Raw genomic sequence first — 18,022 nt, 5'->3', positions numbered from 1 at the left:
TAAAACTAGTTTTATATGAGACTAAATCAAACTGCACGAAATTAAATATTTTTTTATAAATCTATGATTCACTAGGTTAACCGTTCACACTCGCAAATAAGACATTTTATCGGCTTTACTATAACTTAACGAGCACATAAAGCCGTGATAATACTGTCAAATAATTCTATAACATTCTTTTTGATTATGATTAAATAGAGGTACGTAAAAAGAAAATAAAAAAGTCTCGTTATACAAAGTGTCCCATTTTCCCATCTTTTTATACAAAAAGAAAAAATCAAATGAGTTTATCGTGCCATCTATCACTGTGCAGCAGTAGATAGAATGCAACTATATTCATTCAGTTACCAATGTAGTAGGGTGGAGAATATGGGACACCTTTTCATTCTATTTTCTCGTCTTGTTTGCTAGTAAACAAAGAACATTGAAAAATTCTAAAACCGTATCTACACGACTCTCCAGACAGTTATTATTGTTTGAAACACGATCAGGATAATTGAATAACATCTGCTAAATGTGTCCCATTTTACCTCACTGTACTGTATATTATTTCTGTGTTAGAGACTGATAGAGAAATGGAGTTTGGACTTTGTTTACGAGCAGAGGAGGGTATGGTGGATGCACCAAAGTTAGTATAGACCAAGTTAGGAAACGGCGCTCGTGTCCGCCATTACGGAGCCCACAGAGCGTGAATCGCCTATACAAATGCATGGTCGGTATGTGTTTATTTAGTTCTTGTAAGCGATACAAAGCTAGAAAACACGTATAGCGGTTGTTTTATCATTTAAAATATAATTTCTAATATAAATCTTGTTATATAATATTAAATCTAGGAATTAATGTGAAGTAAATTAATATTTTGACTGGTTTTCGGCGTACAGTGTGGTTTAACAGGGTACTTTACGTTGGCGATTCAGACTAGCATCAATCAGCTTAGTTTACATAATAGTATATGATCATACCTACGAATCTACAGAGCCATTTACTACCTTTACTACATTTATAATCCAACATGAGTGGACATGCAGCTCCAAACTGCTTAAGTACTAGCAGATAAGGTGTTCGCGTTTTCCGATTTCATAAACACCCACAACGCAAAAAAGGTAGCTTACTAATTCAAGCAGAGGACCAAAAATAGTAACTTAGTATTGTTTTCCTCAATGTCACTTCGATATAGGCAAATTTTACACAGATAGCCTACCTTAAGTTTTGTTGCCGGGTATACGTGTTAAGTTTGTGAGCCAAAAAGTAAAATCACGGTTATTTACATGCAAAACTGCAGCTAGATACACCAGTTTATGGTAATGTTATGCGTTTGTATTTATGGTAATGTTATTTTTGTTTGTATTTTTATATTTTAAACATGTTCTTTTATGTTTTTGGTTAGTAAACCTGATATTTTCTGTTTTTTTACTCTTTAATCGATTGAGTGTTCAATAAAAGTTGATTATTTTTGTGAGGTTTATTATTGTGATAAGATATAACATTAGTAGAAAAACATTTTTACGCGCAGAAGTGCTTGGTTTTTAAAAAATCGCAATATTTAAACGATAAACAGCACCCAGCAATGATAAAATGCTATGCCGTGCGCTCCGTAATGGTGGCGACTATGACGTCATAGACGCTAGACAATGGATAACAAGACTCGTTGTTTTACAATCCGTTTCCTAACTTGGTCTATACTAACTTTGGGATGCACATGCTGTTGGGGGCTGTATTCTGCTCGATAAATATATCGTGTTATCAATTTGGGACTTTATTGTTGATTTTGTTTTAATCTCTGTATATTAGATAATAAAACAAGCATCTTTCCCACTGAATTTTTCGTCAAGGTTGCACTCGTTACTCGTATAGGCTAGATGGGAAACTTTATTTTTTGCGTGGATTTTCGTCTGAAAAATCAGATTCTTGCGCAAATTTGTAAAGGTTTAATACAGTAGTATTGATTACAAGCGACATAATCGTACGTGATACATGGTATGCCTTACAACAACTGGCAACTGGAAATCACGTACGACTACATTGGATACCTGGTCATTCAGACCATTTGGGGAATGTGTTACTGATGGTTCCAGTAACACATTCTATGGCCCAGAGCCAGGTTTACCTATCCCCACTAGCCGATGTAAATCGGATCTGGCTCTTTGGGTCCTAGCCAAACACCAAGAAGAATGGACAAAACATGACGGCTGCAGGCAGACGAAGGAGTATAGAAAAAACATTAGCAGGTGTTTTTCCGAACAACTCCTGAAGCTGCCAAGGCAAACGTTACGTTCCATTCTTCAAGTGATAACAGGGCATGGCATGTTTGCCAGTCATCTGTATAAACTTAAAAAAAGTGAGAGTCCCATCTGCCCTGTCTGTGACGAGGAAGATGAGACATCCTTTCATTATGTTGGCATATGTCCAGCATATGCGAACGCAAGACGGGAGCATCTAAACTTGACCGAGCTGTCAAGGGAAGATCTCCCATCCATCACCATTAAAGCCCTTGTCGCCTACCTTCGGGGAAGCGCCAGGCTCCTTAAACTGGAAAGGTCCATGCAGGAGCACCCCGGGTCTTGGGGTAATGGGTCAATTATCCTAGGGCCCATGGCGTGCCACGCCGCGGGACCTCACCCACATAGAATAGAATAGAAAATACAAGCGACATGTGCACGGGTATTTCTAAACGTTTATAGTCAAATAATCTAATTGCGAGGGAACCCAATATGATGCTGGGGAAAAATTAAAATTTGGTGGTGGTGTATGTATATATATATTTTTAATATTAATTGGGAACTGTACAATACTTTATATATATATACTTTGTAAAGTTATACTAAATTGTTTTTGATGGATATTTAAAAAAATGTCATTTGGTACGCACTAACCACTAACCTAAACTTAGTTGATCTTCACTAGTAATAGTACTACTACCCACCTTTTTCTATTCACTAAGCATTGTTATATCTACCAGACAACCATTGTCACTTACTTTCCATTAGTGTTGTTACTACTTAACGTTGAAATGGAATTGCAAATTCTGGACTCCAAGACAAAGAACAAAATCTGTATGTTGGAAAGAGTTCCTGCAAGCGCCAGTGTTGAAATTGTAAAGGAAATTTTTCATAAAAAGTTTCCAAAACTTTATCCATCTCGTCAGTCCTTTCGTGTGGAACCACGTGGAAAATCGCTGAAAGATTCTGAGTTTTTGAGTAAATGCAGCTTGGGAAAGGATAACACTCTTTACTTCAAAGATTTAGGTACACAGCTTGGGTGGTCAACTGTGTTTTATTGTGAATATACAGGTCCATTGGTTATCTACCTTCTGTTTTATTTACGCTTACCATTCATCTACGGCGAAAGCTTTGCATTTACAAGTAGCAAGCATCAAGTTGTTCACATTGCTGCAGTCTGCCACTCATTTCATTATCTCAAACGAGTTTTGGAAACAAAATTTATTCATAGATTTTCACATGGCACCATGCCCATCAAGAATCTGTTCAAGAACTGTTCATACTATTGGACATTCGCTGCTTGGCCAGCTTACCTAATAAACCATCCACAATACACCCCTGCCATATATGGAGATGTGCAGATCTATGTTGGTTTAGTTATTTTCATCCTCTGTGAATTAGGAAACTATTCTATCCATGTTGCTTTAAGAAATCTGAGACCAGAAGGCTCAAAAGAAAGAAAAATTCCTTTTCCTTCCACGAATCCGTTTACAGGCATGTTTAACTTTGTTTCTTGTCCCAACTACACATATGAAGTTGGAGCTTGGATTGCATTTGCAATAATGGTTCAATGTGCAGTTAGTGTGTTGTTTGCCACTGTTGGTTTTGTACAAATGGCGATATGGGCACTGGGAAAACACAGGGCATACAAACGAGAGTTTTCCAACTACCCACGTGGTCGCAAAGCAGTTGTCCCATTTCTTTTGTAATTCACTTCAAAACTTCAAAACAAACCTGTTTTAATTTTTTCAGTGTTTTGTGATTTGTGTTTAATTGGAATATTTTTTTTTCTGTTTAGGTTCATAAAATACTTTAATTATGTATAACTTTACTTAAAATCTTATTTGTGCTCAATATTCAATTTATAGAAACTATAGTGCTGGCAGTCTGTGTGTGGTTTGATTCAAATAATGACTGATATAAACATAGTTGATGTTTATTAAGCAATGTTGGATATTTTAGCTGCTACAATTAATATTTTAGCTGCAACAATTAGGAGTGTTATTAAAAAAAGTTATATAGCGTGTATATGTTTAAAGCGGTATTTTATTCATTAAAATTGAAAGTAGCAAATTTGTTCGCATGTATGTATTTACAATTTAACCTAATTTTGTGTGCTTAGATTTTACAGATGATGGCTAGTTTTGTAAGTAAACGTGATATTGATGAGGAAAGAAGAATATTAAACCAACAACGTGCAAAGGTTTTGGAAGCTGCAAAATCTCTAAGCGTGAAACAACAACAAAAGAAAGAAGATCGTAAGAGGAGAGGTGAAGATCAATGGATGTTGCAATCACTGGAGAAGCGAGTTGGTTCCAATCCTTTAAAGCTTTCAAAGAAGGAAAAAAAACATAAAAAACATAAAAAGCATAAAAAGAGAAAACCTTCACGAGAATCAACCAGTGGTGAAAGTGAAGCAAGTGAAGACATGTGGGTGGAAAAGAAACATCCGCCACCAGGACAACATGAAGAAGATAATTGGAAGGAAGAAGATTTTTTAGCTGGAATTAAAACAGTGACATCTGCAGACATTAGGGAAGAGAAACGAAAGAAAACAGAAGAACTTAGCAAATCTTTAAAATCCTTGTCATCCATTGAATCTGCGGGTCAGCATGAAAAGGAACTTAATCCATATTGGAAATCTGGAGGTTGTGGATTGCCTTCGGAGGAGAAAAAGTCATCTGTCCTAGTTCCTGATGCTAGTTGGTTGAAGCGATCTTTGAAGAGAATGCAAGAGCAAAGTAAGGAGACAGGTAGGAGCGTAGAGGAAATTGCAGCGGATCGTTATGGATCTTGGGAAGCCTTCCAAGATTTGTTGTCTAAAGCTGAAAAAACAAATAGCAGCAGTTGTCGTGGTAATCAACCTAAACGATCGGAAAAAAGGCGATTTTTAAAACCATCTGATGATGATAGACAACAACATAAACCATATCCAACATCGCGACACAAATCGTATCAAGATTCTCATTCTGCATGGAAGAAACATGATTCTAAACCAACTTCAGCAACTTATGAAGGAAAAACTTTTGCATCAAAGGTAAAGGAAGATGTTAAAGCTCAAACTAAAGATTCTAAATATGAAAGGAATGATGATAAAAGTGAGAAAATTGTTGAAACCAAAAGGTGTGCAGAAGTTAAAAGAGAGGTTAAAAGAAATACAAGTAGTATTGTCACCCCACAAGTTTCTAATTCTGTAACTAGACTGACTGAGGAGGAAAAGAATAAGATTGCTGCCAAAATTATTAAAGCTGAGTTAATGGGAAATGATGCTTTGGTGACAAAGCTTAAACTGAAACTAGAGTCCTCAAAACAGGCAGAAAGTGTTTTTAATATAACACCTTCCAAAACAACCAGTTCCTCACATAAAGACGAAGATAGTTCATCTTGTTCAAGTGGAAGTAGTGATGAAGAAGTGGTCTTGACTCGTACAAATAAAACAGGTCAGTCGTGGCCTGTCACTCAATCAGAACTTTCATTTGACTCTGTCCCGAAAAAGCTGAAGAAAAAGAAAGTGAAAGTTCATGATAAGGATGGGGTAAGAGAAAGATACTTTGCTGATGATGATCGCTTTACTTTGAAAGAATTGGTTGAAAGAGAGAAAACAGGAGCTGCTGAAGATCAAACACAAACTATGTCTCGTTTGACATCGAAGTTGTTCAAAGGAGCAGATGGTGAACACTTTACATTGGATGACATGTTTGAATCAGAAGCCGGAAAAGTAAATTCGTCGACGCAGGAAGATGCAAGGAACAGAAAACGAGCAATCGCGAATCATCAACGCCTCATGCGCCGCTTGGAAAGTTGCAAATTTTGTTTTGGGAATTCTGAAAATCCTAAACACTTGATAATTGCGATTGGGCGTGTGTGTTATTTACGGTTGCCGTCACATCGTCCTCTGCAGCCTGGTCACTGTCTTATTGTTCCCATGCACCACTGTAATACGGGGACTTCACTTGATGAAAACATTTGGGATGAAATAAGAAAGTTTATGCAGTCACTTAGGAATATGTTTTTAAAACAAGACAGTGATTGTATTTTTATGCAAACTTGTATCATGCTCAATAAATCGCGTCATTTTGTAGTTGAATGTGTTCCTCTCCCAAAAGAACTTGGTGATGTTGCTCCGATTTATTTTAAGAAAGCGATTCAGGAATGTGAGACTGAGTGGTCACAGAACAAAAAACTGATAGACACTCGTGGAAAAAGTGTTTGTGACAAAATTCCTGCCGGCCTGCCGTATTTTGCTGTTGAGTTTGGGCTGGATGGTGGTTTTGGACACGTGGTCGAGGATGAAATCAACTTTCCATTTTATTTTGGGCGAGAAATCTTGGGTGGAATGCTTGATGCAGAACCTCAGTTATGGAGGAAACCACATGAAGAATATTTTAATGAACAAACTAAACGAACACTTGAATTTGAAAAGTGGTATAAAGAATTTGATTGGACATCAATTGAAATATCTTCCTAACCAACGATGAAGTCTTTCATGTTTAGTGTTTACTTCGTTAGTAGTACAAACTACAAAACTATGTGTAAAACCTGATTTCTGTTGCTCACTTTTTTAAGTTGTAGTTACACGAAAGAATTGGCAACATAAGATTATTATTACTTTGTAACAATGCCGTTTACATTTTGTAGATAAAATTTTTACTTCCGATTAGCATGACAAAAACGCACATTAGGAAAAATGTCTCACCAAGGGTTTCAACTATTTGCTTTCTGTTCTGTTTATTTACCATAGTTGGATTGGCAGCAAGTGAGGACGATCAACTTGTATTTGTTAACTTGGTATAAAATAAACCTTATTAGCATAACTATATCAAAGCTGAATATTGTGTTTATATATTAGATATGGCGACACGGTGCCAGAAGTCCTGTGCGTACTTATCCAACGAACCCATATAATAATCAACGTGTTTGGCCTCAAGGTTTTGGCCAACTGACACAGGTTGGGCGTTTATATACATAAGGTATATTGTTAAACAAATAAAATATATTTGTTAATGTTGTTTCAGCTTGGAATGCAACAACATTATAAATTGGGTCAATATTTTAGAGAACGTTATCATTCTTTTCTCAATGTTTCTTTTTACAACAGAAGTCAGGTAGGAAATTTTAATATTAAGATATGTTTTATTATGCTAATAATACATTTCACATATAAATGTTAGCTTTAACAAACAAGAACTTTAAATAAATTTATTAACAGATTGGTTTGTTTAAAACAAAATCTTTTGTTTATATCTTAGTTTTGAACAATTAGAAATCTCTTTTCCTATCTTGGATAAGGATCTAACATGTGTAGATAAATTGACTGTGTTTTTCCAAGACAATTTTGTCATACGTATTTGCTGTAAGGTTTGTATTAAGACAAACTATATGAAGTTTAACAAATATCTTATAAATCCATGTCAGATTTACATCCGAAGTACAGATTTTGATCGAACACTTATGAGTGCTGAATCAAACATGGCTGGTTTGTTTCCACCAGAAGGAAAACAAAAGTGGAATGGTACAAACACATCATGGCAGCCTGTACCAATACATACCGTGCCAAAACCTCAGGAAGAAGTATGTTAATTCATTTAGATTTATATTTTTTTGTTTAATTTATTTTCTAGCTAGAGTGTAACTCTCCATGACTGTAAGTTTAGATGTATAGAGAATACGCAACAATTGTCTACTGATTATTGCTTTTCAATTGGTAAATATACACAATATATTGTCGATATATGATAATAGTCGATGAGGTTATTCATACACAGCATCGAGATGGAAACACAAGACAAAAAAATGAAATATTTAGACCAGTAAGCTGGTGACATTATGCAGCCAGTTAAACAGTAATTGTTGAAGTGTTGTAATTTTTTTAATATTGCTTAACAACTTTTAAGGTAATTACGTAATTTGAATTTTTATCCGTGACAAGTGCATTTAAAAATGTTATAAAACAGTTTACTTTATAAGTTTAAGGTATTAACATTCTAATTCTACTCATTAAATGTTTCATGTTAAGTGATAATTTTTTTATAATAAAAGAAATAAACTAGTAGGGAATGGTCGTCGGTTCTCTTTTTAAATTAAAAGCTCAAAATATTTTTTTTAGGTTCTAAGATTTCCGGTGACAAAATGTAATTTAAAATACAATCAACTGCTTAGTGATGTGTTTGCAAGCAAGGAATATAAAGCTGTGGATGTGAAATATCAGGTAAGTCATATGCATATCTGTGGTGGCTTCTAAATACAAGGACAATTATGAAAATCGAATTTTTGCTTTATTGTTCATTAATTTCTTGTTTTTTTATAAATTGTTATTTTATTGATAAGATTCAAGAGTACGATATTGCTTAATTCTTTTTATCTTGTGTTTTCTAATTATATTCTGCATTTTAATCAAGTTGTATTTTCAGGGGTTTTACAAACAAATTGCTGCTGATGTTCAATGGAAGGGTGAATTAAACTTGAATAATCTTTGGATAATAAGTGATCCCATAATATGCGAGGTTGGTAATATTGTGTTGATATTCATTGCTTATCCTTGCGTGGTGGGAAAACTGCTGAGGTATATTATATACCATGGGTATAACATGTAACAATGTGCACCGCCGGCATGGCAAAGTGGTCAGCGCTCCAGGCCTATCCCAAAGGAAATGGGTCGAGGCTTAACTCTGCTACCATTGTTTATTTTATTGTGCATTCAACTGTGATTTCTTCAACCCAGTGGTCCTTATGACTCAGTTGTCCGCTGTACTTTAAAGAAAAATATTCCAAAAATTATTACACATAAAGTTTTCTATCAGTACCAGGTAACTCAAAAGCTTTGTGTATGAAACAGAACTCTGGTATTGTAGTGACTATTATTGCACCCAACACGAGGATAAATAAGTTACATTCATCCATCATGTGCTTTATTGCTCTGACATGTGTTGTAAGGTTTAACCATGATAAATACGGTTGTTATAGGAAGCAGCGAACCTAACACTTCCAACTTGGGTTTCTGAATCTGTTCTTAAAACTTTTCGTGAAATTGTTGGAATTGAAATGTCGGTGAAATTTGGAGGCCCACCTGTTCATTATAGGATACCGATGGCTAGGATTAATGGAGGTAACATATACTGGTGCATGTGTTATTATTTGTATAACAAAATCCATGAGTGCCAAACTTATTGAGCATGAGAGGCACGAGATATCTGGACTTTTATTCCAATGAAACAAATCGAAAGTATTAGTTATTTAATAATTAACAGGGTTTACAAAATTCCTGGGTAAGCCCACATACCCTGCCTGCCAGCCCAGGTCTGCACTTATAACGCTCATGTATTAACTTTTTTCAATTTTAGTTACTATCAGTAGTTGGTTAATGGATTGTATATGACGGACCAGTACAGGATATTCTGTCTGGCACTAATAAAAATGAATACACATATATTATTTAAGACTTTAGATTATACTGATTCTATATAAGTCAATTTTGATTGTCATATTTGGAAGCAAAATATCTAACTTTTAACCTTGCTCTCATCATTGTAATGCATTTTATTTATTTTAAAATATATACCACAATTTTTAATGGTTCATATACAGGGTTAAGTGTGGATTAAGTTATTTAAGTTAACTTGCTTTTGTTTAATTTCTTACTTTTATTTGATTGTTTATAGGGCTGCTTGTGAAACAAATTATTGACAACATTAAATTAAACATCAATGGAAGCTCAAATTACAAAGTTGTTGCTTATTCTGCTGTGAGTTCTTGTTTTTACGCCATATATATTTGTTACAGCAACATTATGATTATTGCATGCTCATATATGGATCACATGGTCATAGCAATCTCCCCTTTGATATATCTTGCATACTTTTAGCTCAAGAACCTGTGAACAGACAATCTGGTGTTTTCAGGAATTGAATTCAAAATTTGAATATGGTAACACCCTGGGTGTTGGTTTATTGTACAACACTGATCTAAGTTTCAGGTTCCATGCCTCGCATAGAACTTCACTATCACAGAATGGAATAATGTTTTGATTCTTAGAACTGCTAAAATGATTCACCATAAGGCATAATATATATGTTTCTCAGCATGACACAACATTATCAGCATTGCTTGTTGCATTGGCTTGTTTCAACAACTTGCCACCACCATTTGCATCAACAGTTATTATAGAAATGTACAATTCAACATCAGGATATTATATCAAAGCATTTTATCGGTTTGTCTCATGTTTATTGTTTATCCTACATATTGCAGCATAAATCAAGTTATTTCGACGATACACATGAGTTCATGTTACAAAGAGTAGAATAACAATTACTTATATTTCATGTATTGGTTTTCATGTGCATCAGCAACATCAACAACAATTATATTTCCACTTCCATATATGTGGCAATAAAGTTAATCTAACTTAGAAGTAGTCTATCCCAAACTATCATTGGCCTCTATAGACAAACCTAGCGCTTGGTACGACATAGTACATATTCACACGCTGAATACTTCATTATGTTGGTTAACATGTGGATGGTTTACAACACATGAAGTGACATGGGGATTATTTACATCACAATAGCAATTCACTTGTCCATGACTTGGAAGTTGGAACACACGAGTTTTGTAGCTTAAGTACATTTACAGTTGTGAATGCTTAGCTTCGAAATGTTTTATCATAAGTTTCACTGTTGGGTCATAATTTAGATGGGAAGTAGTTGGACCGACTTTAAACGATCCACAATTTGTGAATTGCCATCTGCTGATTGGAATCATGACATTAACAATTCATTTTACAGAAACTCAACCATTGAACCATTTCCACTTGATTTACTTGGATGTGGACATATTTGTCCTGTTTCTAAGTTCATTCAACTGACGAGAAATATTATTGTTGATGATTTAGACAAAGAATGTTCCTTAGATTCAACATTTATCAGTAAGTATGAGTCATGTTCAATATTTAATTTTTTGTAGAAATTTTGTATTTAGATATAATTTTGTTTTGTGTTGGAATATTTAAGAATAATTCATTGCAAAGTTGTTTCCTGGTTAGTTTACAACCCAATTAAAAGGATTTTTTGCTTAATGACATCAACAAAATTATTATGTCATCTATAATCAGATCCAGATGACGTCCTATGTGAAAAGGTGAAAAGTTGATTTTACTGAAATCTTGGCAAAACTTGCCCAAAATCATTTTTAATATAAATTACAACATAACCAAAAAAAGTTGGACGATACATACAGAAACAACATCATTGTAAAAATTGCTCCGTAATACTAAAACAAAAAACTGTAAAAACAGCTGCACTTTTATAAAACTAATTTTTAACTGGTAATATGGGAGAAGCCCAGAGCAACATAAAGATCAAATAAAATTGCCTTTCGTTGACAGAATAAAGTTAAAACATTGATTTTGTTGTAATTTACAAAACATATTCCTAAAAAACAATTCACTGTTTTTAACAAAGTTTAATAAAAACTTTCGAATGCCATGATGCGCTTTTTCTTTCAAACAATGCCAAATTTGAAAGCTTTTATCGTCTATGAAGTTATAAACATTTTTGTGAACGTCTGTTTTCAAATACATATTTGTATTACTTGTTAGTGAGGGGTCAAACAATCATTATTGTGAATATTAACTTACATACATTTACCTGTGTGTTTAATACATTGACCGCTTACAGATTTCCACATAAGTTCTGGCGATGACATTGCATTATGTTGTTTGTTAGTCATCACTTGGATCATATTTGGAATTATTCTTTTTAAGTAAGTTACCCTTTTTGTTAATGAATAAATGTAACTCATTTTCCCTTGCTGGAACAACAGTCATTATAACACAGGTGTTTTGTTTCATACACAGAGTGTCCGCTTATAAGTACCACATATTTAACTTTGTGGGTAATTGTTTTTCTGTATATATGACAATTTGGACCCAAAGGTGATTGTAGGGTAGCAATGGACGTTAGGTGTTTTGCTCAAGGACATATACCCAACACCAGTAACATCAAGACTTGAACCAATAACCTCTAGGTTACGAGCGGGCGGCTGTCTACGGCCATAAAACTTTTATGACACTCTAATGTTACATCACAATCAACTTGCAGGTTGAGACGAAACAACTCATCTTTTTACGAATCTTTGCCTCTCAACGATAAACATAATGTTGATTTTAATAAATAATGTCAAACTGTGATTTATAAAGCTTTTGGGCATTTCTATTTTAGTTGCCAGTAAATTGTTGTTGTTTTTTTTTTAGTTGGACATTGTGTTTGTTCAAAAAAAGTATAAAACCACTTTTTTAAAATATGAATGAATGGCACCTATTTACCATAGCATAGTGGGAAAGCGGTTGTTATAACACAAATGTTCTTTTTTTTATTTTTTTTTATGCTTATAAGTTACCTATATGGTAACTTGAAGGTGAGAAAATATAAGAATACTTTGTTTTTCTATTGTTTTATTGATGTGAACGTTGAGTGCAATTTTTGAAAAATAGTTGTGTTTTTAAATCGGTTTGCAGAAGAACTATTTTAATGGACATTAGTGTGGTTTGTTCATCTTGTTTTATTTTCTTTCAGTGTTAGTGTGTCTCGATTTGCACATATGCAGTAAATCAGAGTAAAATGCTAACTCTGGCATTACCTTATATGGCTTGACCTGACCCTTTGGTTTATAAATTTGAAGCTCTATTTAAATGTTAATAATAGTGTTGCTGGCTGCCTATTTCAAATAATGGACATTTATGCTATTGCTATACCAAGATTGCCTTACTTTGTATTCTGAATATTTAATTGAAACTGAAATATTCTTCACCTTCGTTACTTCTGCAATAGCAAAAATGAATAGGAATCAATTAAAATACAAACAAGTTCATTGTTTATAAACTTATCCAAATATAAATCCACCCAATTAAGGAATTTGTTTCCGAACAAAATATATTAATAAAGAATGTGCCAACCAGATGGTTGACTCACTAAGTTTAATTAATTGGTTATGGAAATGATTTGATTGAGCATTATACCCAGGATATCCCTACCATTATATCATGAACAGATTCCAAAAGGTTTGCAGTGGTTATACTACCTATTATAGATTTGACTTTCTGTATTAATATGAATTTTTTTATTAAAATGTTTGTTTTAATGAAACATTAATCAGTGGTTTTGAATTCTTTGTTTCAACAGTCATAGAATCAAGTGAATATTTAAATTTAAAAATGTTCGGACGAGTATTTCTGAATTTACTTACAATTCTCTGCATGTTTTCGATGCCCATTTATGGAGATGAAGAATTGGTTTTCTCTAATCTGGTACGTTGGAGGTTATTTTATTTCTCCTTTATTCTAATCAATTAATTGTTGTTTAGCTGTGGAGGCATGGTGCAAGAAGTGCAATACATTCATACAAGAACGATCCATTTAATCAAACTATGTGGCCTCAAGGACTTGGACAACTAACACAAGTTAGTTTGAAATGCAAAATATCTTGAACTTTACTGTATTAACTGGCAACAGAAGTTTGGTATGATTGATAATATCGAGGGTATAGAAAGGCTCAATGCTGCTACCATTTTGGGTGTAAATATCCTTGTGAGAATACTTAACAATAATTGCTCCAACAACCCAGTTGTAACTTATGGTTATGGATTGTCATATTGTTGGCCATACAATAAAAAAGTCCAAAGAAAATATTTTATCATAAAAGCGCATAGGTGGTAACACGTAAGCAAGCACGAGGTTTGTGAGACAAAACAGCAGTAATACAAAGACTGCATTACAAGGAGAAATAAGTTACATTCATTTAAGTATTGTTTAGAACTTAAGTAAGAAGATTTGGTTTGGTTTCTAGATTGGGATGCATCAACATTATGAACTTGGGTCATACTTGAAGCAAAGATATAATACATTGCTTAGTAGACGATACAACAGAAGTGAGGTAAGAATGACAGTAATAAAATGAAAATATATGCTATAAGTATTTTTACTAAAAAAACAAGTCTAATGCTCTGTTAAGATTCTTGGGTTAGACATCTAACAGACATTGCTTCAACCCAGTGGTCACGAATGATTGACCAAAATAACTGTTGCACACACGGCGAGGACGCACTAAAATATTCTCATTTTTCACATCCAATTTTTCGTGTTTGATTCAAAAAACAGTTTTGTACATATATTCTTATTTCACATTGTTGATTTTAAACCCATGCCAGATTTACATCCGAAGTACAGATTTTGATCGAACACTGATGAGTGCTGAATCAAACATGGCTGGTTTGTTTCCACCAGAAGGAAAACAAAAGTGGAATGGTACAAACACATCATGGCAGCCTGTACCAATACATACCGCGCCAAAAATCTTGGATTCTGTAAGTTTTTTGTTATATGGGATTTAAGTAATTTTTAAATGATTTATATTTTCTATTATTTTAAACCTACAAAATATGAAAAATAAATCATTAAATTTTGTTTTGGCAGTTACTGTTGGCCCCGATCATTACTTGCCCAAAGTTGCAACAACTTCATGAGAAAACGTATTCCTCTTTGGAATATATTGAACTGCAGAATAAATACACAGTGAGTTAAAACAGTTAATTTTACAGCCTTAACTTGGCTAAGCGCAAATTCGTTTATATACTTATGCATTTCAGGAATTTTTAAAAAATATCTCATTATGGTCGGGTAATGACAATGTCAACTTAACAAGTTCTTGGAATATTCTAGATACCTTGATAACAGAGGTTGGTTTATAAACAAGCTTATTCATTTTCAAATCCTTTAATTAATCAGCTGTAACTCTCAGTAAAGTATTTTATTGACTGTCGTTTTTCTTTTAAATGCTGTTAATAATAGTATGATATTTTTGTCTGTTTTAAGAGAACTTTAGAAAAAATTTTAAGTTTATTATTTTGTACATTAGTTATATTATAATGTGGTAAATACTACGTTTAAAAACATAATTGAGGTTATCAATGCTCGTCAAATAGAAAACACAGGGAAAGACCCTTCCTTTATGGGCGAGTGATGCAGTAATGGACAAACTGCACGAGATTGCTGCTTTGGACATTTTAATCAGGTTCAGTGGTATGAATTCAAAATACAGGGAAGATATTGGAAGAATTGTAGCTGGTAAGTAACTGAAATAAGCTAGCTTCATTTATGTAATCATTCTTAAAACTTTTAGCATCAACCCGAAACAGATGTTTCTTTGTTTGTTTGTAAATTCACCGTTTATTGTGATAGAAAACGGACATCTAAGTAGAAAAAAAAACAGCAAAAAATCTGTTATTTTAATCTACTGAATTGTAATGCAACAAGGTTGTGCAGAATGTGTTTATTTAGCATGTTATTATAATTTTTGATCAAGGTTCGCTGGTCTTAATATAGGAATTTTTCAGGTAATCTGATCAAACAAATTGTTACAAATATTAACAATAGTATCAATGGTTCTGAAAGTTATAAAGTGATTGCATATTCTGCGGTAAGTTTTTACTTTATCATGATATAGATATCTTTGTTCGCCATATATGTTTTTAACTCATTTAAAAGTAATTACTTTGTTATTAACCTTTTAAATTCCCAGCATGACACAACCATTGGTTCATTATTGGTTGCCTTGGATAGCTTCAATAATCGACTTCCACCATTTGCTGCTTGTGTTATGATAGAAGTTTATAAAGATAAATCATCTTCCCCACCAGAATACATTGTACGAAGTTATTACAGGTGACCACCAACCACCACTAAATACTTTATCCTAATACATTTGTGGGGTTGGCATTTATGCTACCATTGTGTGATTCCTTAGGGCTTAGGCAACCCACTTTTAAATTTGTATATAGATAGAGATGCTCAATTGTGATCTAAAGCTACCAACAAAGTTTTCAACAGTTCTTTGAAAAACAGGTTGGAGTAAAAATCAGGCGTTTGATAATCCATGAGATTTTCCACAAAAAAGTGACCAAACTTTGACTGTTCTTAGTTTCTAAACCACTGAAGAAAATTTATACATTAATATGTTTCATTTTCTGATTGAACCAAGTAACATACCAGATTTTGCTGACTCAGCACGTTTTAACAAGAATGACCTATTTTTTAACAAGTAAATGGTACAGCGGGTACCAGTGAGACATATTAAACATTTTGATATAAAAATGTGCTGTATCAGCATAGTACGTAGCTATGTTCCATTGAAAAATTAAAACATAGTACAACCTGTTTTTTACAAATATTTATTTATTCACAAAGAATATTCATAATGCCAAATTCGGAAAAAAATTAAATTTTCTCAATGGTAAAAAACTAGGAACATTCAAAGTTGAGTGATGCTATTTCTTATAAAAAATTCCACGCAATGGTTGAATTTGCGGTTTTAGCACACATTTTTTCAGAAGTGTTTCGTTGTTTGCAACTTTTGTGGTAGCCTACCTTTACACTTTACATTACGATTGAGCATTTAGTTTGATTTTTTGTTGATATGTCCCTTTAACTAATAGCAAAGTTGGTTATAGTATTTTTTATATTTTTATATTAATAGTATAAAAACAATAAAGTGGTCACTTGCATGGTTTCACATTTGTTAACTTGTAAGCAGTCACAAAGTGTATAAAGCCACCAAATATATTGCAAAGTTGAAAGATTCATTTTCAGCTGATTAGGCATTATTAATTTTATCTCCCCGAACAGTTATATTTAATTTTATTAGAAATTCGACCGGTGATCCAATAAAACTTAACCTACTTGACTGTGGATTCAATTGTTCATTGAATGAATTCGTCACAAAATCACAGAAGATGTTTCCCCGTGGCCCCGCACAAGATTGTGGGAAAATACCAACAACTGGTGAAGGTTATGTTTTATTTTACTCTGCTACCTTACCTACCTACTTTAGTTTAATATATTAAAGCTAACCATCACGTCATCTTTACTTCTTGTTTATTTAGTTTTTATGGTTATTTGGAAAAATTTTGGAAATATCTTCCCTATTAGTTCAAACATTTAAATGAGAACTGTTTTTTTTAAGTGGCAAAATAATAACATGTTGTTAATTTTGTACAGATTTCTTTGCTTCACATTTACAGTTGATCTTCATAATATTGACTTGTCTATTGGTGGTTACGTGGTTACTTATCATCATTGTTTGTTGCAAGTAAGTATGGAAACTTTGGGATTTAACAAACTAATTAATTTTATGTGTCATCATACATGATTTAGTGGTCAACAGCAGCAAACTCTGCAATCTTCTTTATTAAAAATTTGACATTGTATAATTTATTTTTTCCTTTTTCTTGTTTTTAGGAAAAAATGTAAATCTAAAAACCTGAAGATGCGAGAAGTTGCTTACCAACCTGTTCCTTCATTCGACGAACATCTTATCTCATGATATTTCAAATCAAGAAAAGTTCTATTTGTCAACTTTGTTCTTTAAATATTGCTTGGTGTTTGCACATAATGCTACCTATGTTTTAGTCAGTGTTTTTGAGATTACATTAAACTGTTTTTTGATTATTGTGAATTTTACCAGGAAAAAAAAAATTTCATAAAAAAAAGTGCATTTGTGTATATGAGAAAACTATAATAAAAGATTTGTGCAATTAAAACATTAAATGAATTATGTTTGTTTCTTTTACAATGGCAATAATGCAACTTTTCACAAAATATGTTACCAAGCTTTCACAAACTATTTGAAATTAAAATATTTTTTAAACAAAAAACACAGAAGATATTTATTCATTTTATGTCATAAACAATACATTATTGTAATTAAAACACTTAAAAAAATATTTTTAAGTTGTGTTGCACGTATGCCATATTA

General features: G+C 33.1%; 3 protein-coding genes across 7 annotated transcripts; all 3 read left to right on the top strand.

The window, feature by feature from the left end:
- Positions 1–2,816: 2,816 nt before the first annotated feature.
- LOC149739454 (very-long-chain enoyl-CoA reductase-like) lies at positions 2,817–4,342 on the top strand. Its single transcript, XM_089873250.1, has one exon. It carries the CDS (start codon positions 3,011–3,013, stop codon positions 3,926–3,928), a length of 918 nt encoding a protein of 305 aa, XP_089729376.1. The 5' UTR covers positions 2,817–3,010; the 3' UTR covers positions 3,929–4,342.
- On the top strand, positions 4,326–6,863 carry LOC149739453 (pre-mRNA splicing factor cwf19l2-like). The gene has a single exon (XM_089873242.1). It carries the CDS (start codon positions 4,351–4,353, stop codon positions 6,685–6,687), a length of 2,337 nt encoding a protein of 778 aa, XP_089729368.1. The 5' UTR covers positions 4,326–4,350; the 3' UTR covers positions 6,688–6,863.
- Positions 6,864–6,869: 6 nt separating this feature from the next.
- LOC149739452 (prostatic acid phosphatase-like) lies at positions 6,870–17,818 on the top strand. Of its 5 annotated transcripts, none has more exons than XM_089873248.1 (13): positions 11,912–11,978; positions 13,397–13,521; positions 13,578–13,673; positions 14,060–14,146; positions 14,421–14,576; positions 14,686–14,784; positions 14,859–14,948; positions 15,195–15,336; positions 15,606–15,688; positions 15,791–15,933; positions 16,913–17,049; positions 17,266–17,356; positions 17,506–17,818. In XM_089873248.1, exons 2-13 carry the CDS (start codon positions 13,429–13,431, stop codon positions 17,588–17,590), a joined length of 1,302 nt encoding a protein of 433 aa, XP_089729374.1. In that variant the 5' UTR covers positions 11,912–11,978; positions 13,397–13,428; the 3' UTR covers positions 17,591–17,818. The 5 variants fall into 5 exon arrangements, with proteins under 5 accessions (XP_089729375.1, XP_089729372.1, XP_089729371.1 ...); XM_089873247.1 differs by having other exon boundaries at positions 11,913–11,978; positions 16,913–17,055; XM_089873249.1 differs by lacking the exons at positions 13,578–13,673; positions 14,060–14,146; positions 14,421–14,576; ... (6 more) ...; positions 17,266–17,356; positions 17,506–17,818 and adding exons at positions 6,870–7,007; positions 7,069–7,167; positions 7,235–7,324; ... (5 more) ...; positions 10,298–10,428; positions 11,003–11,142 and having other exon boundaries at positions 11,894–11,978.
- The last annotated feature ends 204 nt before the right edge of the window (positions 17,819–18,022 follow it).

This window comes from Ciona robusta, chromosome 2 (assembly GCF_009617815.1).
Source record: "Ciona robusta chromosome 2, ASM961781v2".
In the NCBI taxonomy this organism is placed as follows: Eukaryota; Metazoa; Chordata; class Ascidiacea; order Phlebobranchia; family Cionidae; genus Ciona; species Ciona robusta.
This window is presented reverse-complemented; position numbering and strand designations above follow the sequence as displayed.

Bases quoted from the DNA above. Each gene is read 5' to 3' on its own strand.
- LOC149739454 (XM_089873250.1), top strand. From the start codon at position 3,011: ATGGAATTGCAAATTCTGGACTCCAAGACAAAGAACAAAATCTGTATG.
- LOC149739453 (XM_089873242.1), top strand. From the start codon at position 4,351: ATGATGGCTAGTTTTGTAAGTAAACGTGATATTGATGAGGAAAGAAGA.
- LOC149739452 (XM_089873246.1), top strand. From the start codon at position 6,882: ATGACAAAAACGCACATTAGGAAAAATGTCTCACCAAGGGTTTCAACT. The intron at 9,961-10,297 runs GTGAGTTCTTGT...TATGTTTCTCAG, and splicing joins AAGTTGTTGCTTATTCTGCT to CATGACACAACATTATCAGC. The intron at 11,979-12,316 runs GTAAGTTACCCT...ATCAACTTGCAG, and splicing joins TTTGGAATTATTCTTTTTAA to GTTGAGACGAAACAACTCAT.